This window comes from Mya arenaria, chromosome 13, assembly GCF_026914265.1.
Source record: "Mya arenaria isolate MELC-2E11 chromosome 13, ASM2691426v1".
Classification (NCBI taxonomy): Eukaryota; Metazoa; Mollusca; class Bivalvia; order Myida; family Myidae; genus Mya; species Mya arenaria.
The window spans coordinates 38,474,920-38,502,574 of record NC_069134.1 but is presented as its reverse complement, the minus strand read 5'-3'; the positions used below and the strand labels follow the sequence as shown (position 1 = coordinate 38,502,574).

The 27,655-nt window shown below is 34.4% G+C and overlaps 1 protein-coding gene across 1 annotated transcript in view; it reads right to left on the bottom strand.

Moving 5' to 3' along the window:
- The window catches only part of LOC128215244 (fibrillin-1-like), a 52,060-nt gene extending 27,075 nt beyond the window's left edge, over positions 1 to 24,985 (bottom strand). Inside the window, exons 1-34 of the mRNA XM_052921952.1 lie at positions 24,910 to 24,985; positions 24,582 to 24,798; positions 24,222 to 24,499; positions 23,816 to 24,035; positions 23,398 to 23,640; positions 23,036 to 23,170; positions 22,709 to 22,903; positions 21,484 to 21,735; positions 21,035 to 21,224; positions 20,586 to 20,755; positions 20,302 to 20,466; positions 19,948 to 20,079; positions 19,451 to 19,576; positions 19,027 to 19,146; positions 18,323 to 18,436; positions 17,751 to 18,011; positions 17,393 to 17,521; positions 16,976 to 17,101; positions 16,160 to 16,291; positions 14,996 to 15,124; positions 8,896 to 9,049; positions 7,692 to 7,825; positions 7,352 to 7,474; positions 6,987 to 7,124; positions 6,519 to 6,641; positions 5,954 to 6,211; positions 5,417 to 5,523; positions 4,947 to 5,103; positions 4,312 to 4,434; positions 3,729 to 4,010; positions 3,485 to 3,557; positions 2,655 to 2,668; positions 2,297 to 2,426; positions 1,893 to 1,963 (exon numbers count right to left, since the gene is read on the bottom strand). Of these exons, the coding sequence (XP_052777912.1) occupies positions 1,893 to 1,963; positions 2,297 to 2,426; positions 2,655 to 2,668; positions 3,485 to 3,557; positions 3,729 to 4,010; positions 4,312 to 4,434; positions 4,947 to 5,103; positions 5,417 to 5,523; positions 5,954 to 6,211; positions 6,519 to 6,641; positions 6,987 to 7,124; positions 7,352 to 7,474; positions 7,692 to 7,825; positions 8,896 to 9,049; positions 14,996 to 15,124; positions 16,160 to 16,291; positions 16,976 to 17,101; positions 17,393 to 17,521; positions 17,751 to 18,011; positions 18,323 to 18,436; positions 19,027 to 19,146; positions 19,451 to 19,576; positions 19,948 to 20,079; positions 20,302 to 20,466; positions 20,586 to 20,755; positions 21,035 to 21,224; positions 21,484 to 21,735; positions 22,709 to 22,903; positions 23,036 to 23,170; positions 23,398 to 23,640; positions 23,816 to 24,035; positions 24,222 to 24,499; positions 24,582 to 24,783 (5,206 nt within the window). The 5' untranslated portion in view covers positions 24,784 to 24,798; positions 24,910 to 24,985. The remainder of the gene's footprint in view (positions 1 to 1,892; positions 1,964 to 2,296; positions 2,427 to 2,654; positions 2,669 to 3,484; positions 3,558 to 3,728; positions 4,011 to 4,311; positions 4,435 to 4,946; positions 5,104 to 5,416; positions 5,524 to 5,953; positions 6,212 to 6,518; positions 6,642 to 6,986; positions 7,125 to 7,351; positions 7,475 to 7,691; positions 7,826 to 8,895; positions 9,050 to 14,995; positions 15,125 to 16,159; positions 16,292 to 16,975; positions 17,102 to 17,392; positions 17,522 to 17,750; positions 18,012 to 18,322; positions 18,437 to 19,026; positions 19,147 to 19,450; positions 19,577 to 19,947; positions 20,080 to 20,301; positions 20,467 to 20,585; positions 20,756 to 21,034; positions 21,225 to 21,483; positions 21,736 to 22,708; positions 22,904 to 23,035; positions 23,171 to 23,397; positions 23,641 to 23,815; positions 24,036 to 24,221; positions 24,500 to 24,581; positions 24,799 to 24,909) is intronic.
- Positions 24,986 to 27,655: the final 2,670 nt, after the last annotated feature.

Here is a 27,655-nt window from a genome sequence, read left to right as displayed (position 1 = left end):
ATGTACCATGAAAGGTGCAAATAGCCTACAAAAGATATTAGTTTGTTGCTGTCATTCTGGTTAACAGAGGAACAGGGTACCATGCAAGAAATAAACAGCTGACGGAAGTGATTAAATGTGTTGCTCTGATTCTAATTAATTAAGGAATGATGTACAATGTAAGGTGTAAACAGCAGACGGAAGTGATTAAATGTGTTAATGAGATTATGATTAACTTAAAAACCAGGTACCATGTAAGATGTAAACAGCAGACGGAAGTGATTAACTGTAGTGGTGTGATTCTGATTAACTTACGAACCATGAACCATGTAAGGTGTAAATAGCTAACGGAAGGGATTAAGTGTGTTGCTGTGATTCTGATTAAAAGAAGTCATGTACTATGAAAGGTGTATATAGCTAACGGAAGTGATTAAGTGTGTTGCTGTGATTCTGATTAATAGAAGCCATGTACCATGGAAGGTGTAAAAAGCTTACGGGAGTGATTAAGTGTGTTGCTGTGATTCTGATTAATAGAAGCCATGTATCATGAAAGGTGTAAATAGCTAACGGAAGTGATTAAGTGTGTTGTATTTGCTTTTATTACAAGATTACCAGGAGACGTATCAACAGCAAACAAAAGTGGTTCAGTGAGGAGTCCTGATTCTTATTAACAAGAGTACCAGGTGAAGTATGAATAACCAACGGAAGTGATTGATTCTGGGTGATGTTGTTAAACAATTGTGTTTAATTTCAAAAGTCCAGGTGATATTCTGAATATAGTTACATTTAATCTCTGAAGCTCATTTAATGTAGTTGATCAAACTAAACGATTGGTGAAAACGTTGGTAAAAAGTCACGTACATATTCTTTCAATGAACAACAGGGTGCATTTGAAGAGTCTGAGAATTCCTTTTGGATAAAAGTAATAAATATAGACATTACTGTAATATTAAGTTATTAGAATATAGATCATGGTGATACGGATGTTGAAAAGACTATCAGCTCATATAATCGCTAATTATATTGTGGTTTAAAGGTGATTATCACAAACGTTTAAAATAGTCATCATTGTGAAGTCACGTAAAAACGTCATTTACTGCCGACGCTTGCTTTGGACGTGGTATGTGACGAATCACTTCGTACTGAAACAAAGTTGTAAAGGTTTGTGTTTTTTATGACACAGAACTCTATAGAAGAAATAAACTTCTTTTAAATTAAGGATCGAGAGCTATTTTACTTTCAAACTGGTGTGTGTTTTAATTAAAAAAGCTTGTGATTTAAACCATCGTCTTTTTTGCATAGCATGTTTTAAACGCTAATTTTGCTTATATATATATAGTTATTACAATGTTGATATCCATATATCGCTGGACATATTCTTAACCGTTCACATTATAAACATATTCAATACTGAAAAACAGAATTGCGCTTTTAAAATGCTGTATTTCATAATAAAATCTCCAGATGAAAAGTTATGATTATAGACATACCAATTAAACAACAAGTCTTAAACTAACCGTGTTCGTAGATGAAAGCATACTTCTCCACGTGAGATAGCACTCATCACTCGATTGACCTGGTGTAGGGGCTAAAACAACACCCATGTATACATATAATTCAAACACCAACGAATACTAAGAGGGGCAGAAATTGAACAAAGCCATATTGTTTCGGTTCTGTAATTTCTGCCCGTCTTGCAATTTCTTAATTGTCAATAAACTGTCTCAATCACACCGAGGCTATTTGGGGGCTGTCTGATATAATTGCATAAAGTAGCTTTTTTGATTTTTTCTAATATCATCAAATATTAAAATGGTGTTAAGTAATACATTTATAACCTTGCTTTAAGAATGGTTTCAATTTTAAGTGCTTGAACTTACTGATTAAACTTTTTTGTTTTCAAGAATACTAACCGTTCACACTCTTGCCAAGGTAAGTGCCCCTGTCAGTCTTTCCTTCCTTACTCACAGAGGTTGGTCCGGCCCTGAAGCGAAATCAACCTCGTTTCATTGTCATATTTGTTCTACAAAATCAAACAGATTGGATAACCCCTTCCGAGAAAACAACGGCTTAATTGTTTATAAAAACAAATTCTGAAAGAAGTCGCTTACATTCGCATTCTATCAGTAGTAAATGTGTTTGCTATTGTCTTTAATAGATAGAAACAAAGTCAAATAATTATAAATGCACGACCGAATACAACGACCACGGCGACTACAACGATGCAGAATCTATTAACATGCATAGACATTTTCTTTCTCAAATCAGACGATTTAACAACTGATGTTTAATCACATTACTTATTAAATATACTTACCTGGCGCCAAGTCGTTTCTCAGTTTGTCCATTTCTCCACCGTCGAAGTAGACAACCAAAAATAAGCATCAGTATTATCAGAAGAGCAGCACTTCCAATAGCAGTTCCTACTACTATCTCTAGAGTCCAGTCTAAATGCAGAATGTATAGTTTTACAGTTATCAAAACAAGTTTCTTTTTTTTATATTTTAGGGGCACAGTTCGGTTTTTAAATATTTTCTCTGATTCAGCGCTGTAACATTTCAATAAACAGACACTATGTTTCCATTTATGTAACAGTACGTGGATCATGAGTGACATTTTTAAAGAATGATAAGAATGAAAAAACATCAAATCGATTATAATAGATAAAATCATACTGCCTGGTTCCGTTCTGAAAAAAGAAAAACACAGCAACATATATTTCTAGACAAAGATTTAAAAGTGGGATACGCAGGTGCTTTCAAAGTTGTTACTTATATTAACATAACTTATCCAACTTCATAATTTTACTTTAAATTTCTTCTTGAACATTCTGGCAAGTCTTTACATTTGCCTGTGTCATAGTTTTAAAAATAATGTGCTGCGGAGAGCCATTATACTAGTAATTTCCGTAAAAGATAGTGTGGTGCGGGGAGCCATTATACTAGTAATTACCGTAAAAGATAGTGTGATGCGGGGAGCCATTACACTAGTAATTACCGTAAAAGATAATGCGCTGGGGACAGCCATTATACTAGTAATTACCGTAAAAGATAATGTGCTGCGGGGAGCCAATATACTAGTAATTACTGTAAATGATAATGTGCTGCGGGGAGCCATTATACTAGTAATAACCGTTAGAGATAATGTGTCAGTGCCTTCAACATAAAGTGAAACTATGACAGTGTTAGACACTTGTAAGAAAATACAGAAATGTTTCTGTATACAGGGGATATATATAGAGGGTCTATCAAAAAGAGATTTCGTGAATCTTTTGGTTTGTATGATATTAACCATATAACAACTTTTTGTTGTACCCTTAGGTACCGTTGTCGTATGGTAAAATCACCCAAACCTGAGAAAGAAGTTAATTTATATACGAATTAAAGTAGGTTAGAATGCAATACATTTTTATCTGAATCTAATTCGATTTGGGATATACCGCGACGATTTCATCGTTGCGACAGTTAGCACTGCTACAATACAATGATGCGTAGAAATGGGTTACCTGCAAATGGCTATTCCATCTTTTAACACGCAATGGTTGCAGTTCGCCTCACACACCTCTGCTGTTTTGTTATCTGAAAGGACAAAGTAACCTAAATGAAATATACTTTTACTATTTTATAACATAGTGCGTATGGTGTAAAAACAAATATCAAAACAAGCACGTTCTTACGGAAAAGAACATTTATCAAAAACAAATATATTATAACAAGCAGCGTAAACAACATGATTTGTGTGTCACTTACGCCTAATACAGGTTCCGTTTACATGTTCATAATCTCTCAAACAGTCACAAGAGTAGTTCCCATGCAAGTTATGGCAACCAGCGTTTTCAACCCCTGAACAAATTGTGTCGTTCAGACATTCATTTTTATCCCTATCACAATCTTTGCCTTCCCATTCTTGTTTACATGTGCACTGTCCGTTTTCAGTTTGGCAACTTTGAAAGTCCGAAACAACCTCCGTGTTAGTTACGTTGCAGGTACAAAGCAAGGAGCAGTTGTTCCCATAGGTACTGTTGCTGCACACTTGATAAAGGAAAAATGTACATATTTCTAAAGTAACGCTAAGCGGAAATTCTTATGCAAAATTGCTTTAAAGCAGAGCCATGGGAACATTTACCAATTCAGAGCTTCTAAAATGTTTTTTGAGTATACTCAAATACGCGATCGGTTGGAAACCACTTTTAAATTATTAAATGTAGCAGTTGTTACGTTTTCCCAATTCAATTAGTAAATCTTAAAAACAAAAATATGAAATATAAAGATGTAATGATGACATTAATGGAAATGTTGAGCAAACGGAACACTATGCAAATGTTTTACTTACTTATGCATGAAAGACCGTCACTATTGTACCCCGTCTTACACTCACAGGAGTAGCTTCCTTGCCTGTTTACACATTCTTGGCCAGGGAGAGTACAGTTATGGTTTAGTGTACATTCATCGATATCTAAAACATTGACTTGAAGTAAGTAAATTATTATTTCAATTTATTTATTTAATTTAAATTTTTCTTTTACTTTTATGCACGTACTTTTGTATAATTATAACAATATAATATCTGGGTAATCTTCTACAACATAATGTTAAAGCGATGCATTAATTTTTCAAACGTCAACACGTCTATCTGTATGTATCAAATGTCAATACGAGTATCTTATTTAATTATTGTAAACATCTGTACTTGTATCCTACTGTTTCAACATTAAATGTTTATATGTATGTGTCAAATGTCCAAAGGGGTAGCTGTATGTATGTATCAAATGGCAATACGTGTATCTTTTTGTGTCAAATGTCGGGTATCGTATTTATCAAATGACAATTATAGTATACAATACGAACTCATTAACAACCAGAATTATTAATGATTAATAACAGTATCTTCTGATCCGTTAATATAATAGGTTTAGTAAAAAATATCATAAATTTATTGCATATAACTAAGAAACCGTCGTTTGTTACCATCGCAACGTGGACCGTTTTCAAAGAATCCCTGGTCACATTCACATTTGTAGCTACCAATTGAGTTAATGCAATTAGAGTTAGGTGTTGTGCTGCAATAATCAGTTCTTCCTTTACATTCATCAACGTCATCAGTGCATTTACCTCCAGACCAACCCTGCAAAAAAGAGTGGACTGCTGATTATTTACTTCCTTTTGAACAATCTTACTTCCATTAACAAGTATACTTCGATAAAACTAGTAGAAGTAGAAGAACCATAGTAGTTCTATTAAATATTATCATAACCCCATTTATTTTCTGATCTTCATCACTTTTAATCAGTCAAGTTATCAATCAGTTTTAATTCTGACTAAAAGCTACTAGTTAATATGTAATAAAATTGCATTATATAAGGCATGTATTTAAAATAACATATGTATTTCATTCTTTTTTAGTACATATTTAAATAGATAAGAAATGGTTTCCGAACCTGTTGACATTTACAGTCGCCCGTCACGTGATCACACAGGTCCGTGTTCTCAGTAATACAGTCGCATGTGTTTTGGCAATTTTGTCCGAACATACCTGATCTGCAATCTACAAGAAAAAGGCGGTATGGTACTTATAACATATAAAATTATAATTTCTGTTCTGTTCTGTATAATGTATCATACATATATATATATATATATATATATATATATATATATATATATATATATATATATATATATATATATTTATATATATATGTATATATGCATGGGGTTTAGTATTTCTACATTTAATCCGAAAAAGTACCATATTTCTTTATTCAAATGACGGCAGCCTATTGGCAGTATTCGAAGACACAAGACAATGGCTAAGAAAAACTGAAAGAGACACAACCTTAGAAAAAACACTAAATAACTATATTAATATATGATGGAAATACCACATTGAAACGCTCAGTGAAACACGAGTTCACTGGAAAAATTTGTGGTTCGAATGTAATCTAGAACCACATATATAGTGTGAAATAGGTTACCTGTACATATTCCGGCACTGTTCTTAATATATCCATTGTTACAAATACATCGATAGCTGCCGTTTGTATTTGAACAATATGAGTTGTCTTGACAAATTGTTTTGTTTTCACATTCATCAATGTCGTCCTTGCAATCGTTTCCTGACCAGCCGTTTTTGCATGTGCAATTCCCTGAATTTGGATCACAGCGTTCGGTCGATTGTTTCGAACAAGTGCATTTTAACGTACAATTGTCACCGTGGAATCCGTCCTCACATTCTGGTTGATAAAATCAAAAAACTGTTATTATGTACGTATTTCCTCGTACTAATGAATGTTCGGGCAACAATAGTGTCTTTCTGGTGAGTGATGAGTTTTAAAAATACCTCCGTGTGAATATGAAACATTACTATTCATGTGACTCGTTACGTTAAAGTTCTTATGTATTTGACTTGATTAAAAAGTTGTCGTATCGGTTTAATATTACAATTGGGACATATCTAAACTCAGAGACTTACCTAATTAAGATTCAGACAAAATAAAAGTATTGACAAAAGTTTTCTGCAAAATATCTGCATATACAAACCCATGCAGGAAAATGTGTCACTGGACAGAGTAAAACCTGCAGTACAGCTACAAACAAAACTGCCATTAGTGTTTGTGCAAGTCTGTTCACAAGGGCTGGCCTCGCCTGTACACTCATCTTTGTCTAAGAAGAAATAGAATGATTACGCATGATTATTTTCGTTAGGGTCGCGGATTTAATAAAGGTATATGAAGTTACTATTTTACTTTGTTTCGCTTTTTATTGATGTCAAGCAGGCGCATAAATTAAACCAAAACGTTCTTTTACTAGTTTGTGGCTTGTTGGTGTTTTCTATTTCAATTCTAGAATGTAATAAAAAAAATCTTCAGCTGGCGTCCAAGCTACCCGTTCTTTATCCATAGAGTAGTTATTCATTGTTTTGTCTCGTTGATATATATGTATATATTTTATCTAGTATGCAAAAGGTGGTCAAACGTCTTACATCTTAATAGTGTTTTTTTATGTCACCTTTGCAGGAAGAAGAATTGGCCAAAGTTTCAAATCCAGGGAGGCATTCACATGTTTGATTTCCGTCCAGAATCAAACAATGCTGGTTTTCTTCACAATGTTTGTCTCCTCCTTCTGTTTGATTGCATTCTTCATCAGCTTTGAAAAAAACATAAAATATACTAATCCAATTGTATAAAAATATTTAACAACTTAGGGTTTCATTATAAGGTATTTCAAAATGTTTTAGTGTTTGACCAGGTAATATGGATGCCCTCTAAAGGAGAGACCATTACATTTCTAAATATATTGTGTATATGAAGGCGAGTCAATTGGGATGGTTCAAAGTACATATTTCAAAACAGTACAATGGCATAGTGGCATACGTATGCATGACCTCCTGTCTGATAGATCGAGCTTGTATCCCCCTCTACACGAGCACCGATAACTTCCGGCTGTGTTTTCGCACCAGTGATCGCATTCGTTGTGCTTTTCACATTCATTTATATCTGCAATATAGTTCAACACCAAAATGGAACAGCCAGAGGGTCATTGTAGAATAAACAAAAAACGACATACGAATTGCATAAATCAAACCGACTTTGATATTATGTTTAACTTCGGATCTGCGTGTATATCAGGGTACACTTTTATGAAAGAATATGATATAAACTGTTAATCAGCTATTGTTAGTAAACAGCAGACACCATTACCAAACGTATGTACCTTCACATGATCCATTTCTCAAGATGAACCCGTTGTGACATTCACACCTATATGACCCAATTGTGTTTACGCACCCTTGCACACAGGTATTCATTTTACTATCACTGCATTCATTGATATCTGAAAATAATTCACTTTAAAATATATTTTTTCGATAATGTTTTAATTATTGTTATGAAGGCACAATCAGTAATATTTTCAGATTATGACAATCCAAATGCATTAAAGTAAATAATTTAACATACATCTATTAAAGATGCGCTTTTATTTCCAAGTAAGATGTAACACATTTAATGAAATTGTCTGATAATACCAAAACTGATGAACACATGTCGAAAACAATTATGCTAATGAAGTATACCGTTTTAAAAGAGAAATTTGCAGAAAACACGGTATTGCTACCTTATAAGACAATAGTAGACTGCAGTTAATCTTTTAGCATTTGCCAATCATTTAATATGTTTGCGTTTTCATCTATTAAATATACGATTATAACCTTGTTAATTGTGATAATTGCATTATTTAGGTAGTTGTTGAAGGTTTATCACTCATAACCTGTTTTACATCTGTATGTATTGATTATTGATTTTGAATAAGAGTGTCACTTTAAAAAAAAAGATATAACAGTACAGTGTATGCTTTCAGTATCGTTTAGTTATTGTTTTAGTCCGTAATGTACAAGCCTGATTTCGAAAACAACTACTATATGCGCTGTTGAGTAGTCTGGTTATAACACGATTCTCACCTTTACATTTTAATGTTGTCTCGTTTAACAAGTTTACAACAAGTTTACAACAAGTTTATTCAGTACACTCATGTCATACATGCATGACAAAATGAGAATTGCAATGAACATATTATACAGTTACACATAAAGAGGCTTTGAAAAATGAACTTTAATCATAATAGTAATTAACATCATGGTATAAAGAGGAGTACATTATATTCTATAATTGACTTTTTTAATGATACATTTCATAAATTTACACAACTTTGAAAACATAATACATTCTGGGTTTAATTTCATAACACGTTTAAATGACAATATATTCGGAGTTCTAAAATTACAGTTATCAATGAAACGTCGCCTTTCGTTAGTGAAATAACTACACTCTAACAAATAATGAAATTCATCACCAATACGATTTGAATCACAAAGGTGGCAATTTCTGTCATTTATATTTATATTCCTCCAACTACCTACTTCAACACAAACCCTCCTTCACAGACACAAAAGGCGTCGCCAGGCGTGTTGATACAAACGGTGTTTTCTTTATCACATTCCTTTGTTCCGGCGGCACATTCATCTATGTCTACGTCACAGCTTTCTCCCATCCATCCGATATTGCATTCACATCCTTGAGCATGCACATACAAATACTTTTGGGCAAAAACATAAATTAAAAAAAGGTTTAAATGCAATCAATGCAAACAAACCTATCTTTTAGGTTATACATATGTTCAATGACGGAAACAAACGTCATATTACAATTATTTGCGCTAAATTTGATTTATCAAGAATGCTTAACATTTGCGATTAATTAGTGTAAAATTGACAATTTTATAACAAAAATACATAACATTAAAATAACCTCTCTTCCTGTCACATGACCCGTGAATGCAACTGCATACTTGTGAGCAATCGATACCATAATGGAACTCATCACATTCTGAAAACAATGCAAACGGTACAGCATAAACAATACTTAGTGTCAATGTACACGGTAAATCAGGACTAATAATTAGTGTTCATATACACGGTTTATCAGGAATAATAATGAGTGTTCATATACACAGTAAATCAGGACTAATATTTTGTGTTCATATACACAGTTTATCAGGACTAACTCCTAGTGTCAATATACACGGTACATCAGAAATAATACTAAGACTCAATATAACGGTATATCAGGACTAGTAATTAGTTTTAATATAAACGGTATATCAGGACTAATTCTAATTCTCAATATACACGGTACTACAGGAATAATACTTGTGTTTATATACGTGGTATATCAGCTCTAATATTTAGTCTAAATATGCACGGTTCATCAGCACTAATATTTAATATCAATGAAGACGGTACATCCGGACTAATTCTAAGTGTTAATATACACGTTACATTAATACTAATAATAAGTGTTATTATACACCGTACATCAAGACGAAGAATTTGTCGTAATATACACGGTTAATCAGTACTTATTCTAAGTGCAAATATACACGTTTCATCAGGACTTATACTTAGAGTTTTTATACACGGTACATTAGCGCAATAATACTAAGTGCTAATATACACAAGACATCAGGAGTTATACTTTTTCTTTATGTACACGATCCATCAGGACCAAGACTAAGTTTCAAAATACACGGTACATCCAGACTAAATCTTAGTGTTAAAATAAATGGTACATCAGGACTAATACTAAGTGTTATATACACGGTACACCAAGACCAATGTTAGTGTTTATATAAACAGTAAATTAGGACAATTCTTAGTGTCATTATACACGGTACATTAGGACCAATACTTTGTGTCAATTGTCAATATACACGGTACATCAGGACTTTGATTTAGTGTAAATATACAGGGTTCATTAACACTATAAAAAGTGTTACTTTACAATTTATATCAGGACTATTATGGCAAGGTTACAACAATAATAATTCATAGTGTCCATATACACGCTACTTTAACCCTAATACTTAATGTTAATATACACGGTACATAATCAATTATACTTAGTGGTCACGGTACATCAGGAATTATTCATAGTGTTAATATACACGGTGCATCAGAACTAATACTTAGAGTAAATATACACGGTACATTAACACTAATACTAATGTAAATATACACGGTACATCAGGACTAATACTTAATGTTAATATACACGGTACATCAGGATTAATTTTTAGTTTTTGTTTATACGGAACATCAAGCTGAAACTTTGTGTACATATACACTTATGCTTAGTGTTAATATACAATGTACCCAAGGAATTATTCTTAATGGTCATATACGCGGTATATCAGGACTAATTCCTAGTGTTAGTATACACGGTACATCAGGACTAATTCCTAGTGTTAGAATACACGGTACATCAGGACTAATTCCTAGTGTTAGAATACAGGGTACATCAGGACTAATTTCTAGTGTTAGAATACACGGTACATCAGGACTAATTTCTAGTGTTAGAATACACGGTACATCAGGACTAATTTCTAGTGTTAGAATACACGGTACATCAGGACTATTTCCTAGTGTTAGAATACACGGTACATCAGGACTAATTCCTAGTGTTAGAATACAGGGTACATCAGGACTAATTCCTAGTGTTAGAATACAGGGTACATCAAGACTAATTCCTAGTGTTAGAATACACGGTACATCAGGACTAATTCCTAGTGTTAGTATACACGGTACATCAGGACTAAGTCCTAGTGTTAGTATACACGGTACATCAGGACTAATTCCTAGTGTTAGAATACAGGGTACATCAGGACTAATTCCTAGTGTTAGTATACACGGTACATCAGGACTAATTCCTAGTGTTAGAATACAGGGTACATCAGGACTAATTCCTAGTGTTAGAATACAGGGTACATCAGGACTAATTCCTAGTGTTAGAATACAGGGTACATCAGGACTAATTCCTAGTGTTAGAATACAGGGTACATCAGGACTAATTCCTAGTGTTAGCATACACGGTACATCAGGACTAATTCCTAGGGTTAGAATACACGGTACATCAGGACTAATTGCTAGTGTTAGAATACACGGTACATCAGGACTAATTGCTAGTGTTAGAATACACGGTACATCAGGACTAATTGCTAGTGTTAGAATACACGGTACATCAGCACTAATTCCTAGTGTTAGAATACAGGGTACATCAGGACTAATTCCTAGTGTTAGTATACACGGTACATCAGGACTAATTGCTAGTGTTAGAATACACGGTACATCAGGACTAATTCCTAGTGTTAGAATACAGGGTACATCAGGACTAATTGCTAGTGTTAGAATACACGGTACATCAGGACTAATTCCTAGTGTTAGTATACACGGTACATCAGGACTAATTCCTAGTGTTAGAATACACGGTACATCAGGACTAATTCCTAGTGTTAAAATACACGGTACATCAGGACTAATTCCTAGTGTTAGAATACACGGTACATCAGGACTAATTCCTAGTGTTAGAATACACTGTACATCAGGACTAATTCCTAGTGTTAGTATACACGGTACATCAGGACTAATTCCTAGTGTTAGAATACACGGTACATCAGGACTAATTCCTAGTGTTAGAATACAGGGTACATCAGGACTAATTCCTAGTGTTAGCATACACGGTACATCAGGACTAATTCCTAGAATACACGGTACATCAGGACTAATTGCTAGTGTTAGTATACACGGTACATCAGGACTAATTGCTAGGGTTAGAATACACGGTACATCAGGACTAATTCCTAGTGTTAGAATACACGGTACATCAGGACTAATTCCTAGTGTTAGAATACACGGTACATCAGGACTAATTCCTAGTGTTAGTATACACGGTACATCAGGACTAATTCCTAGTGTTAGAATACACGGTACATCAGGACTAATTCCTAGTGTTAGTATACACGGTACATCAGGACTAATTCCTAGTGTTAGAATACACGGTACATCAGGACTAATTCCTAGTGTTAGAATACACGGTACATAAGGACTAATTGCTAGTGTTAGAATACACGGTACATCAGGACTAATTGCTAGTGTTAGTATACACGGTACATCAGGACTAATTGCTAGTGTTAGAATACACGGTACATCAGGACTAATTCCTAGTGTTAGAATACACGGTACATCAGGACTAATTCCTAGTGTTATAATACACTGTACATCAGAACTAATTCCTAGTGTTAGTATACACGGTACATCAGGACTAATTCCTAGTGTTAGAATACACGGTACATCAGGACTAATTCCTAGTGTTAGAATACACGGTACATCAGGACTAATTCCTAGTGTTAGAATACACGGTACATCAGGACTAATTGCTAGTGTTAGAATACACGGTACATCAGGACTAATTGCTAGTGTTAGAATACACGGTACATCAGGACTAATTGGTAGTGTTAGAATACACGGTACATCAGGACTAATTGCTAGTGTTAGAATACACGGTACATCAGGACTAATTGCTAGTGTTAGAATACACGGTACATCAGGCCTAATTGCTAGTGTTAGAATACACTGTACATCAGGACTAATTCCTAGTGTTAGTATACACGGTACATCAGGACTAATTGCTAGTGTTAGAATACACGGTACATCAGGACTAATTCCTAGTGTTAGTATACACGGTACATCAGGACTAATTCCTAGTGTTAGAATACACTGTACATCAGGACTAATTCCTAGTGTTAGAATACACTGTACATCAGGACTAATTCCTAGTGTTAGAATACACTGTACATCAGGACTAATTCCTAGTGTTAGAATACACTGTACATCAGGACTAATTCCTAGTGTTAGAATACACGGTACATCAGGACTAATTCCTAGTGTTAGAATACAGGGTACATCAGGACTAATTCCTAGTGTTAATATACAGGTTACATCAGGACTAATTCCTAGGGTTAGAATACACGGTACATCAGGACTAATTGCTAGTGTTAGAATACACGGTACATCAGGACTAATTCCTAGTGTTAGAATACAGGGTACATCAGGACTAATTCCTAGTGTTAGAATACACGGTACATCAGGACTAATTCCTAGTGTTAGAATACAGGGTACATCAGGACTAATTCCTAGTGTTAGTATACATGGTACATCAGGACTAATTCCTAGTGTTAGAATACACGGTACATCAGGACTAATTCCTAGTGTTAGAATACACGGTACATCAGGACTAATTCCTAGTGTTAGTATACACGGTACATCAGGACTAATTCCTAGTGTTAGTATACACGGTACATCAGGACTAATTCCTAGGGTTAGAATACACGGTACATCAGGACTAATTGCTAGTGTTAGAATACACGGTACATCAGGACTAATTCCTAGTGTTAGTATACACGGTACATCAGGACTAATTCCTAGTGTTAGAATACACGGTACATCAGGACTAATTTCTAGTGTTAGAATACACGGTACATCAGGACTAATTGCTAGTGTTAGAATACACGGTACATCAGAACTAATTCCTAGTGTTAGAATACACGGTACATCAGGACTAATTCCTAGGGTTAGAATACACGGTACATCAGGACTAATTCCTAGTGTTAGTATACACGGTACATCAGGACTAATTCCTAGTGTAAGTATACACTGTACATCAGGACTAATTCCTAGGGTTAGAATACACGGTACATCAGCACTAATTGCTAGTGTTAGAATACACGGTACATCAGGACTAATTCCTAGTGTTAGTATACACGGTACATCAGGACTAATTCCTAGTGTAAGTATACACTGTACATCAGGACTAGTTCCTAGGGTTAGAATACACGGTACATCAGGACTAATTCCTAGTGTTAGAATACACGGTACATCAGGACTAATTCCTAGTGTTAGAATACACTGTACATCAGGACTAATTCCTAGTGTTAGTATACACGGTACATCAGGACTAATTCCTAGGGTTAGAATACACGGTACATCAGGACTAATTCCTAGTGTTAGAATACACGGTACATCAGGACTAATTCCTAGTGTTAGAATACACTGTACATCAGGACTAATTCCTAGTGTTAGTATACACGGTACATCAGGACTTTAACATAGTGTTTATTTACACGATACATTAGCACTATTACTAAGTGTGAATATACACGTCATATCAGGACTAATACGGCGAGTTCAGGACAAAACGTATCCATTTTTGCACACATAATATCAGGACAAATACTGCATTTTTATACTCACCCCATACCAGGACTATTTTTGTGGGTTTATCAACACGGTATATTATTACTATCTCTGCATGTGATGCGAAAACGGTATATCAAGAGCAATACCTAGTGTTTATTCACGTTTTATATCAGGACCAATACTGCTTTATTATTTACAATGTATATAAGGACCAAGACTGAGTTTTTGCACACGCGCCATTAAGCAGGACTAATTATGCGTGTTTATGCTTATGGTAAATCAGGAGTTGAACTGTGTGTTAATATAAACCATATAAATTATATGTTCAAGGATATGTTCTCAGATAGATAACAACCCATTTGAAATAAAAAGAAATATATTAATCATTATTTAGACGCAGTTGTTCGATTGAAATACGACCTTAATATACCTGCGCATGTAATGCCGTCGTTTTGCAGTCTAGTTCCCGATTGACATTTACATTGAAACGATCCTTCCAAATTAATACATATGACATTTTCGCCACAGACGTTAGGAGATTCTGCACATTCGTTTACCTCTGAAATAGAATAATAAAAAATAAAATATAAACACTTTCAGAATCAAACACCGCTTTTAGAATAATACCCACAAATAGTTAAATGACACCTTCACAATAGAATTTAATTTTATCATAGATTTTCTAGCACAAGTGAATTTTTATAACGACTTAAGAACCTATATATAGCTACTAAAAATAAATCCATTTTATCACATTTTAGCAAAGACCAATGATCAAAGATTTTGCCCTTTCATATCAAATAAGAATGTTCTAGAACTAAGTAAACTTTGGGAATATGGAGAACATATGGTTTAAAAAATGAATTTGAACACATATGGCCATCAACCTGTTTCTTAATATTTACTATTTTAACTGTTCACAGGTCCCTTTTGCCAATAATAAGTCCGTCAATATAATTTCACTTCTTAAACACGTTTAAATAACATGCTTTTACTATATCAAGGAAGGTGATTTGTAAAAATGGTTCAATGGTTATAAAAATTGTACAAAACATGATATCTTATCAAGTTTCATTCACTTACATTAAAAAATGTTCAATATCTAATAAACAGTTAATTCATTTTGGAAACACTTTATTTCAAGAAAGACAATAGGAGAACAGTGGAACACAGAACAATGGTTTTAAAACTGTGCAAGAGTAAACTAATCAGTTTTTCTAAATTTCCATTCCTTTATATCAATACTTTGTGCCTAAATACATTTCTAAGCAAGGGAGACAATTTGGTGACAATTGGTCAAATAGTTGTAGTTTACGTTCTACGAAATTGTTTTAATTGCAATAATTATATCGATGATTCTATTCAAACAGTACATCTGAAAGTTTTATTGAAATTATTTTTTAAACTTAATTGGATTGCTGAATTTAGATATGTTATCAAAGGGCAAATTTTAGTTTAAATTGCATAGCCTGTAGTGAATAAGTGCAATAAAAATTAAAACATGTGGACGAAAAAATCGACGGACGGAGAGATTCAGTGACGGACGGACGGAGTGATTTCTATTATTAATATTGTGTGGCCATTATGAACAAACCTTCGCAGGATACTTCATTGTTCATCAGACGATATCCTTCTGAGCATCTACACTCTGCTTTATTTTGTGGTTTAAGTATCACACAGTAGTGACCGCACGTCTTGTTGTAGAACTGTTTGCACGGGTCATCAACTGAAAACATGTATACTCGTATTGCAACTGGTTGTCCTAATTTTTTAGTTTAACGTAAACATTGATTATAATTAGATTAAAAACGATATCTATGATTTAATACTAAAAACCAATTATCTAAATGAAATAAACTACATAGACATGTGGGTCGAGCGAAACAATGATCCAAAAAACGTTTTCATTGATGCAAATCATACATAAAACAACAGGGACGAGCTAGGTTACCAAAAATAAAAGCAAAGTGGCAAATATTAAGGTACTGTGTGTAACAATTTCTGTCAAACAAGGATGTTGTTCCTTAATGACTCAAACGATTGCTTGAATATAGAAGAACAACGTATATATAATTGTAAAGATCGCATTGACAATGATAAAACATTTATTTATTAGCAAAACTTTCATTTATATCAGCCGTTTTTCATGAAAAATCCTTATTAATGAATGTCAGTTCTATGTTAATTTTTTTAAATACGTATTGTAAAATAGTGTTACTAAGATATACAAGTTAAACGCATTTATAGAGTATGTCTATTTTGACTTTCATATTTACTCTTTAAAATGGGGGCATTATTTACAATAAGAGATGTATCATTAACGATTTAAACTTGATTTGTTTTCATTTTTATCTAACCTTTTTATGCCATTTGAAGCATTTCATAATTGTAAATATCATTTTGAAGTTACCTTTTTTACATGTTTTTCTGTCATCGTTGAGCTTGTAGCCAAAGTAACAAAAGCAGTTGTATGATCCAGGCTTGTTTTCGCACATTTGTTCACAACCGGAAGTCTTCAGAGTGCACTCATCTATATCTAAAATGAGAAAATATCAGTTTCTTCATATATAAGCTTATTTGTAAAGATAAGCTATATATGGAAGTAAATCAATGAAATCAGCCATCAATTGTTCCAAAAAAACAAACAAATAGTAGTAAAACGATTGCGATACAAAAGTTTATATTTCATTCAGTTTAAATTATTCATAAGTTAGAGCTTTTTAACGGCTAATTAATATAAGGCATGTATTTGTATTTAAGAAAAACGATCACTAACTGTATCCAAATCTTGATCTATATATATGGTATAATAAACACTATTTAATACCTTCACAAGAGAAACCATTTTTTGTGTAGCCATTCACGCATTTACACGTGAATCCGCCTATTGTGTTATCACATCGCTCGATTTCGGGGTCACAGTTATGTGTTAATGGATTGCTACATTCATCAATATCTGTAATTTAAAGACGATTATATTTAATATATGCAGTTGCCATAAGAATACAATGAAAGCCAGCAAACGTAATTTGGAAGCTTATTAATCCATTTATGATAACAAGAATGCTACAGTTACTGTGTTTAGTCTTTTACCACAATCAATCGTGATCTTTGTTAGCTATTATGCGATAGTAATAGTCTGAATACGTCGTAATTAAACGATAAGATACCAATCAAACAGTTACCTTTGCACACCCCTTCATCATTTTCAACAAAGCCATTAATACAATTACAGACAAAGGACCCCGGATTATTCTCACACTCCTTTCTCACATCTCCACACATGTCGTAAGTCCGGTTACATTCATTAATGTCGTCACTGCATGTTGCGCCTTCCCAACCAGATAGGCATATACAGCCTTTCACCGTATCACAATAATTGGCCCCTTGACCGGTACACTGGCATTCGTTTGTACAGTTAACACCCCACTTGTTGGTTCTACATTCTAAAAATAGCGGTACAATACGAATGCATTTAAATGTTCTGCAGCACTTCAAGGCAACGTAATGCATTTTCGTCAAGCCTATCATAATAATCTCAAAGGGTACATTCATATTCGCTGGAACTATTAAAACCAGCGTGTTGGTGTTACATTCTATAATAACGGACTAAACAGTGCATGGGATATACCGCACGTTTGTTGCCGTGGTAAAATTAATTAAATCATAATAAACCTTTCTAATACAATGACTTTTGAAACACTCTCAATAACACAAAAGATATGCACCAGATAGTATACTGATAATGATATACAACCTTCACAATTTGCACGGTCAACAAGTTCGAACCCAGCAAAACAGGAACAGTGAAAACTCCCATTTGTGTTTGTGCAGCCCTGAGAGCACACACCTCTGGTGCATTCGTCCACATCTGAAATTAGCCAAGATTTAAGTCATATGGTTAATGTTCGGCAATGGGTATTTAAAAATATGCTTATTACCCAGTGCACACATATGAAAACTTGCTATCCTTATCGGATGAAACTTTCAATTAACATCAATGTGTATTTTATTTAGTTTATTTAAATCGCTTCAAAATTAATTAGTGACAATGTCCTTTTTTAAGTCACGTAGATGATTTTGATTGACATTATTCATATTTATATTTTCATTCGGAGCTCCTCGGATATTTTTATCGAAAACAACCTCGGATGTATATAGACGGTTTACATACTCAGAATTCGGTATGTTTAAGTCCCCTGCAAGTGGATCGCGTAGTAATTTAATTTAGCAGTTAAACTTAATGACTTTACTCTTGGGATTCTTAATTATGATTGAAATAATTCACTTCAATGGCAACCAATTTAAAATAAATCAATAAATAGAAGCTAAAACACTTCATTTAATTAATGATGTAATTGAATAATATACGAACTACTTCTACTGATTTACCGGAATACATACGAGGTTGTTTTTGAGAACAAATGGCCGAGGAGATCCGAATGATATATTTTGGTATACCTTTGCATAGCGTGCCAGTGTCATCTAGTTCAAACCCATCCACACAAAAGCATTTCGTTTCGCCCTGTATTATTTCACAACCAGAAGCGTTATGGCATTCAACACAATCAAAAGTTGAATCTGAAAGCAAAGTAACGTTGTTTTCGATACCAATTTCGAAAGGGGGTTTGCATATCCAATGCGTTCATTATTTTTATGTTTTCAAAACAAATCTACAACTGTATTTATATAAAATATGAATATTTCTTTTATAGCTCATTTCATGTCATTACAGACAAACACATACATATTTCTTTTCATTTAAAGAATACTACAAAATAAAATGAAGCATTATAATTATTATTAGTCCAAATTAATATTTTATGTTAAAAAGAAATTTAGTTTCTTAAAGTAATCGTTTTGTACTTGAAATAATGTCACTCACTTTTAATGCATGTCCAGGCCGTTTGGTTAAGGTTGTAGCCTTGTGGACAAGAGCAGTTAAACCCTCCATCAAAGTTGTTGCACTTGTGCGTACAGTTGTGTAACGCCTCGTCGCATTCGTTGATATCTGAAATATAAGTAGATCGTAGAAAGATTCTTGGTCTTTGTTTTACCTGCTCGTATTTAAGTGTGGTATAATCCACAGTATTTGAAAACGTTATGTTAAGAAGCTCAGACGTTTTGACGAAATAATGTTTTGTAAGATTGAGATATTTTTAATGCAGATACTATTTCTCACTTTCATGAAATGAACGAAAGTTCCATTTGGTACGGGAGAGTTCAAAATTCGGTAATTGTAATACTGACGGCAACATAATTCATTATTTTTGCTATATAACTACATGCGAAGTTCAATATTACGTTAGATGTGACTATATATGAATTATGAAAACTGTCCAAATTAGTAAAGTTGATATAATAAGTGAATATGTTAATTACCATTGCATTGAGTTTTACTGTTACCATCCATTCTGTATCCGGTATTGCATATACATTCGAAACTACCGACAGTGTTTTGACAGGTGGAGGTGACGTCGCAAATGGTTGGGTCAGTCGAACACTCATCAACATCTGTAGTGTATGATGATCACACAATGATTTACAATGTTCCGTAGCAATTTCAAAAACAAGACACGCCTAGACTTAACAATTTACTAATTCCTTGTGTTACTGTGTCATGTCTAATCATTATTTAGTATTAAACACATGTCAACAAAATATTTGAATTCGAATTTCAACACACAGATCTTTGTGTAACTCTAATCATTTTTTAAATAGCGAAATAATATCAACCTATGCAGGTGTCGTTGTCATCTGTAACAAACCCTTCAGGGCACGGTCCGCATTTATACGCCCTTCCTTCTTTTCGTTGTTGTTCTATGCTGAGATTACTACAGTTCCGGCCAAGAGAGCATGGCTCCGCTGCGCATCCGTCGACTTCTTTTTCACAATCCAAACCTGGAAAAATATAGTGTTACTTTACCTGCGATGTATATTTGAGTTGACTGCAAGCAAATCGATATACATAGGATTTTTTTTTGCTATTCATGTACGTTAAATTGTCGAAGTGTGTTCACCTTCGTAACCAGTATCACATATACATGTGTACTTCTGAAACTGCCCATTTCCTGAAGCGTTTCCCTGTGGAGTTCCACTGCAGTGACCGCGACCGTTACATCCCGTACAGAGGAGAATATGAGGGTTTACTGCCGTGGAGGATCGGTTTTGCTTATTTTTGGCTACAAAACTACAAAACAAAAAAGGCACGAAATGGAATCTCGACATTTTTTAACAAAAATAATGTAATTTGTATGTGAGTCGTGTTTGATGTCGCGTGACGTTGTCTCTCGTATAGTTTGGCCTTGATCAATAAACTACAAAACAGGAATTAATTTTAATAAATTTAAGCGTCTTGAAAAATATCATTGTGATATTTTATTTAAAAGCACAATATTTATTAAAAGCACAGAATATAAATGCACAATGACACATCAGTGAATAATTAACTCTGTGTTGTTTTTCTTACCTTAGCTCAAATTCAGATGAATCATTGTAAATAAAAGATAAAGATGAGTTCGCCTTATGATATACGGCATCAATATTGTTCTTCAGAAAGTAAATATTATCATTTTGTGTATGATTTAACTTGCACGAAATGCTTTCTCCTTTAGTAATGTTAAGATTTGAACAACCTTGCAAAAACGGGAGTACTTCCGCTGTAACAAAATTATAACAAAAGGCATTGATATATTTAAAACAATCCAACAAGAAGAACAGCAGACAAATGGTAACTTGCAGTTCATGGGTTGAAGAAAATGTCTTCAGACGAACCATATAATATAAATTAGAACAGATTTTTGAATGTAAATGAGATCAACATTATATATAAATGTACAAGATTTGTATTTGTTATAAATAGCGTGTTATTGTTGGCACCGTATTTCACAAAGTAAGAATGTATTTCATTAAACGAACCAATTTCTTCCCTTGAGGATTCCACTTGCCCTTTTATCGCATTCGTCATTTCACCAACTTCCTTAAGATCCGTAAAGACGTAGTCGAAGATACATTCCAAATTCTGAGCTCCACCACACACTTTCTCGGCATCTTTTACTTTATCTTTATCTGCTTCATCCAAAAACATTGGTATGTAAGTTTTATTGTGATAATCTTCGTGCGACCTTCCGTCAGGATAGAAGAAAGCTGATGCGTTGTTAATAATTTCCCCTGCAAATGAAATATCATTTTGCAATGTAGTATGCTAGATGTAAACTAGTGAGCGGTATGCGATGTTAAAACTTAATCAGTTCTTTAACAAGAGTTTAAGAAACAATGACGATGTTGGTGGAAAACAAATGAAAATAATTATTCCACTAGCTGATATGAAAACTTATAGCTTAAAATATAGCTCTGTTTTTAAGTCCTGAAACAAAAGCAGAATAGTTCATTGTTCACTTATGTCGCCACAATGGTTCTACATGGTCGATGTGCATGTGTGCGATAGTGCGTGCGTGCTTGCATACGCAATTGCGTGCGCACGCGTGTGTGTTTGTTTGTGTATGTTTGTCCTTGTGTGCGTGCGTGCGTGCGTGCGTGCATGCGTGCGTACGTGCGTATGTGTGTGTGTGTATGTTTGTGTGGCCATAAGTGTAGATAACAAGGCCTTTGACTAAACCACCAGAGTTCGAATTGAACTGTCGGCAAAAACTATGTTTTGTTTTCATTTCCCTATTTCACTTTGTCGTCTTCATATACATGGACCCTTTCTAAACTCTCAACTCCAATAGTTCATTGTTCACTTATGTCGCCACAATGGTTCTACATGGTCGACGTGCATGTGTGTGATAGTGCGTGCGTGCTTGCATACGCAATCGCATGCGCACGCGTGTGTGTTTGGTTGTGTTTGTTTGTCCTTGCGTGCGTGCGTGCGTGCGTGCGTGCGTGCGTGCGTGCGTGCGTGCGTGCGTGCGTGCGTGCGTGTGTGTGTGTGCCATAAGTGTTGATAACAAGGCCTTTGACTAAACCACCAGAGTTCGAATTAAACTGTCGGCAAAAACTATGTTTTGTTTTCATTTCCCTATTTCACTTTGTCGTCTTCATATACATGGACCCTTTCTAAACTCTCAACTCGAAATACTAAAATATCAAGATGTGTTTGATCTATCATTAAGCTGCAGATTAAGGGGCATTTAGAACTTACAGAGATTTCCATATTCAAACACTTTTCTTTCTGTAATGTTAGCGCTCAAAATAGTTCCATTCGGCATCTGAAAGTCATTTGTAGGATCACCATCGTAATTTCCCAGAAGTCCCTTTGTGACCCCATTAAACGTGTCAGGAACAATTGTGCTTAGCGATAACATCCCTACGTTAACAGAAATGTTAAGTGCAATTCCTGAAACAGTAAAGACATCTCTACGTTTGACCATTTGTAAAAATGCACAGTTCTGTCAAAGGCAATTTATTCTACATGGTGTTTTCAAAGAAAATAAAAATAAAAAAATAAATATAGCGATTCTGTACTTGCCACTTTTTTGAAAGACAGCGAACAAGGATCCTCCATTTTTGGCCAAACGAATTGTTCCATTGCTCGATAAGTTGAAGTTAGGATTATCTTGAAATTGACCTGACATGTCGACCTTGTTGGCGTAAATGGCCAGACCTTCATATGAAAATAATGTGTTTTGTTTAAGCATGTATAATGCGGTTTTAATTGGGCAGTTAATTTAAACGCTAGCACACAGTCACATAATCTTTACTGAACCAAATGTATACCTGTAAGGAACTTTTCCTAAAAAAGATCATTTATGCCAGGTCACTAGCATATAATAAAAAGGTGGCACAAACCATAGGGCCAGCATTTTCTGGGTTATATACATAAGACTGTACCTGTTTTTGCTTGGTTTAATTCAACATGGATATTCGCCCCTGTATCGTCCATAGATGCAAAAGCGCTGAAAATAGTCGCGTCAGAGACATTTCCATCTTGTTTTACAGCGCGTGTAGTCCTTGCTTGAAGATAATAACTCATGTTTGCTGTCTCAATCTGAAGTAAGGTAAATTCTCCAAGACCATTGAAAGTGAAGTTCATCCCGTCTAGTGTTTGAAAATGCGGATCACCCCAAAACGATCCTAAAACAGAAAGCAAAACAGTAATCAAACGTACAAAGTGTGAGCAGTATTATTTGAACACATTCAACTTTTTATTTTAGGCTTATCTCCCAACTTTTTAACCACATTATCGTTCGCGTAGTAATCAAATACGTACAGTGTAAAAACAGTATGTTAACAGTCAGCACAAAAATACCAAAGGAATATGGTGATTTTCTGTAACAGGAACCAGTTGGACGAAGTTCATAATAAAGGTTACAAAAATCCGATAGGTTGCAGCACCACTCTTTTGGAAGAATGTCATTCTCATAATGTTGTTTTTCGTTGGTAAGTATATGTGGGTTGAACATTCTAAATGAACCGGCGTACGGTCGCTCAAACACCAAAAGTCTCGTATTCAGGTCATAGCAGCATGACTGAAAATAAAGACACATTACCTACAACATCTACACAAGAAGCAGTACTTTTTGTTGCTAATTAACAATAAATGGATATGTTTTGATTACTGTCAAAAACGAATGGCCATCACAGCAAAGAAATACGCTAACAAGCTATACATGTTGTTTACTTGGAGAAATATCCAAGGAGTATCGACAAATTACCTTGCCATATTGGGTATATATACTGTCAGGTCGTTGAAGCATATCAACACATCCGTAGCCTTGTTGTCCATGCCATCTATACTTCTGAAGATTCCAGAACCATGGGTCAAACCTTCCAAGGTCTATGTCACAAGGACAATGTGGAAGGAGCGACGAAATTTGATTCATACGAAACTTTTCATGACTATTTCTGTTGTACCAGGATATACAGTTAACATCATAGTTTGGTTTTGTCTTCCCATATTGCGTTAATGGCTGCAACAAAACACCTTTGAGCTCTGAAATATAGCATGGGCATTTTCATATACGAAATTAGGGTAAAAAAGATAACCCTTTTTATTAGAATGTATTGCTACTCACTTTCAGATTGACCAATTTCCACTGTGTCCATTCTTAACGCATTGTTTGAAAAAGAAAATGGATGAGTATAAAATCTATTCTTTTCGGCATAAAAGCCAATCCAGATTTTCGGATCTTGCTTTTTTTCCATGTTCCACATAATCCTTTCATTTCCGTAGGTAAACAGTGCAAATGTATAAGATCCGTTGCTAGCTAAATTCATTTGAAAAGTAACTGACTGAAATAAAAGAAACCATGAGATGAAATATCTTATGATATTTCATCAATAAATAATTCAGCCGTTTTACACCTCTAGCTCATTTTGCATGTTAACAATTTGTTTTCTCACCTCTTGATCTACGTTTTGACCTTGACCCTTTTGAAGATTTTCCCAAGTAGCTATAAGCAAGAATTTTGTGCTGAATGATTGCAATCCACCAAACTTTTGCACAATGTGATCAACCATCGATATAACATCTCTATTATCTTCAAGTTCCTGGTTGTTGTTGAATATGTCGTAAGTTCGAAAGGAGACCAGTCCATTTTTGCGATTAAAATTAGCAAAATATGGCGCAATCAAAACCCGTTCACCAAATTTTGAAAGGTCAAGTCTATCAGATGGTGGAGACGGTTTCTGATATTCTCTCTCAAAGCTTACTATTCCGTTGAAACACACCTAAAACACGTGATGAATGATAAAGTTTCATACATGTTTAATCATAATTTTAGTCACATTAGCAACGCCATTTTAGAACTCAACAATATGTGAGTTTCCTAATGCAAGTTCATAAAAGCAACAAGATAAAATACTTACAAACATATCAAAATATGTTTTACTAAAAACTGGAATTCCCGGGGCAAACGAAATTTTCTCACTGCAATGAATATTCACGAATCGGTCATTTGTGGTCTTTCCGAAAGGAAGTAAAGGCACTAAAAAATATAAGTAACATTAGTTTGTACCATTTGTAGAAAACGTGTTTCAACGCATAGGACGAAAATCGCTACTTACTTATGTCGCATGCTTTCAAGGCAGGGTTAAATATTCCAGAAGCACATATGCAGAAATTGTTTGAACACACAGCACTTCTAGCGGCGCAAATATCCGACGTATCGCATGGACCGCCGATGTCCGCTTTAAAGCAAAAGTAAAAATGTCAAAAGTGATTGAACTTGATATATTATGTATCAAATGAAACTACAACTCAAGCAAAAGTGTAAAAAATGTCCAGATCTAGATTTGGCAAATTTTCACATGACGGGGAACAAAAAAGTTTTGACTTACATTTAACATACTTCCTATAATGCACCATTATATTTTTGTGTGCTTGCAATGTTACCGACAGACAAAGACGCTAATTATTCATTTGTATGCATGTCATTGTTTCAGAACAAGATTATACGATATTAATATTTTAAAAATTACACTTCTTCAAGCATGTTGGAGGTTCACTACTCCATTTCCCATCTGACAAGCAGACAAGCACGGCATCGCCAAACAACAGATACGCGTCATCACATTTGAATTCAGCGGTTGAATTATAGGTAGTCAAATCCACTGTTACTACTCCAGATTCAGGCGGTTCCAAAGACCCACAGTCTGAACAGATTAATTCATTGTTGTTTAAATGCGTAATAGAAGGTTAACCAAATGCTTTATTAAAATCCGACTGTACAAGTTTCTTTAACAGTCATATATCTCTCATTAATTAGAATTGATATCTTAGTATATTTGTTGGAACGTTCATTAATAAGGCCGTTTGAAAACTTTGTGAAAAAACTATCAATTTAATATATTTTTTGTATTAATATTAGGGATGGCAACGAGTAGTAAAATTGATACTCGAGTACTCGGACATTCTTTCGATCGAGTTCTCGGGTACTCGATTATATAAATTCGACTCTGGGAAAGTCAAGATCGTGTATACATGTTCATGGCGAATACTGTTCGTTGGTCGTATCATTGGTCATCTTCATCTTTAAATAAGACTTTCATTGTGTACTTTAACAGAAAATTAAATAAAAGGAAAACAAATGTTGTTTCATGCTTTTAATTATGTCTTTTTCATTTCGCTTTAATGATTTTATATATATAAATATGCATTGCAAAATTAAACCCGGATTTTATTCGAGCGTCTAGTTAAGTCTAGTCGAGATTTATAATGAATTACAATGAACGAAAATTAATAGCAAACATAAAAATAATGAACGAAATACTTCGTACTGTATTATTGTTGTTTACCTCATTAATATTCATAATTCTTGATTTAAGATATCAACCATTCGATTGTGATAATAATTGCAAAAACAGTTAAAATACGCCCATTAAGAAATCAATGCTTGTAACGGTCGCTACTCGTTCGCTCGTTAGCGTCCATTGTTTGGTGAAAGGTCTCTAATTGGTAAAAAATAGAATTGTGTTGGTGAAAGTTCCGCTATCAAAACTTCGCTAATTGACATTAGTGCTAATTGAAAATATGGGCCCTTTGTTGACAGCTTGCAACTCTCAACTAATTTATTAGGTTCAATTGTGTACACAGCGGGAATTAGAGGGACCGCTTGGCAACTAACCAGATCTGTTACTTCGTCTGTAAATCGTGTATTTGGTGTTTTTTTTAAAAAAAAAAAGATTTTCTCCCGAGTACTCGAGTAGTGATTTGGTACTCGAGTACTCGGACGATCGATCGAGTATTCGTTGCCGTCCCTAATTAATATATTATGAAAATTCATACTTATGGTGTGTATACTAATACTTTAATAACATTAAGAAACCTATTGTTTATAACCTTTAATATCACAGCTTGGTATGCTGCTCCATGCTGGACCACCTTTGCATGTTACTGTTGCATTGCCTTGGATAGAGAATCCCGTGTCGCAAACCACTTGTGCTACATCCCCAAAAAGTGTGCCATCAAAATATGTCACGTGACCGTTGCTTACCAACAAATCGCCGCAATCTTAAATGTTTGTATAAGCTATTTAACCAGAACGAAATACAACACAATATAGTGTGTGTTTGCTTTCTTAGTGGAACAATGCACAAAGTTCTACATTTATTGAAGACACAGTTACTGGTTAGCTATATACGTTGCACC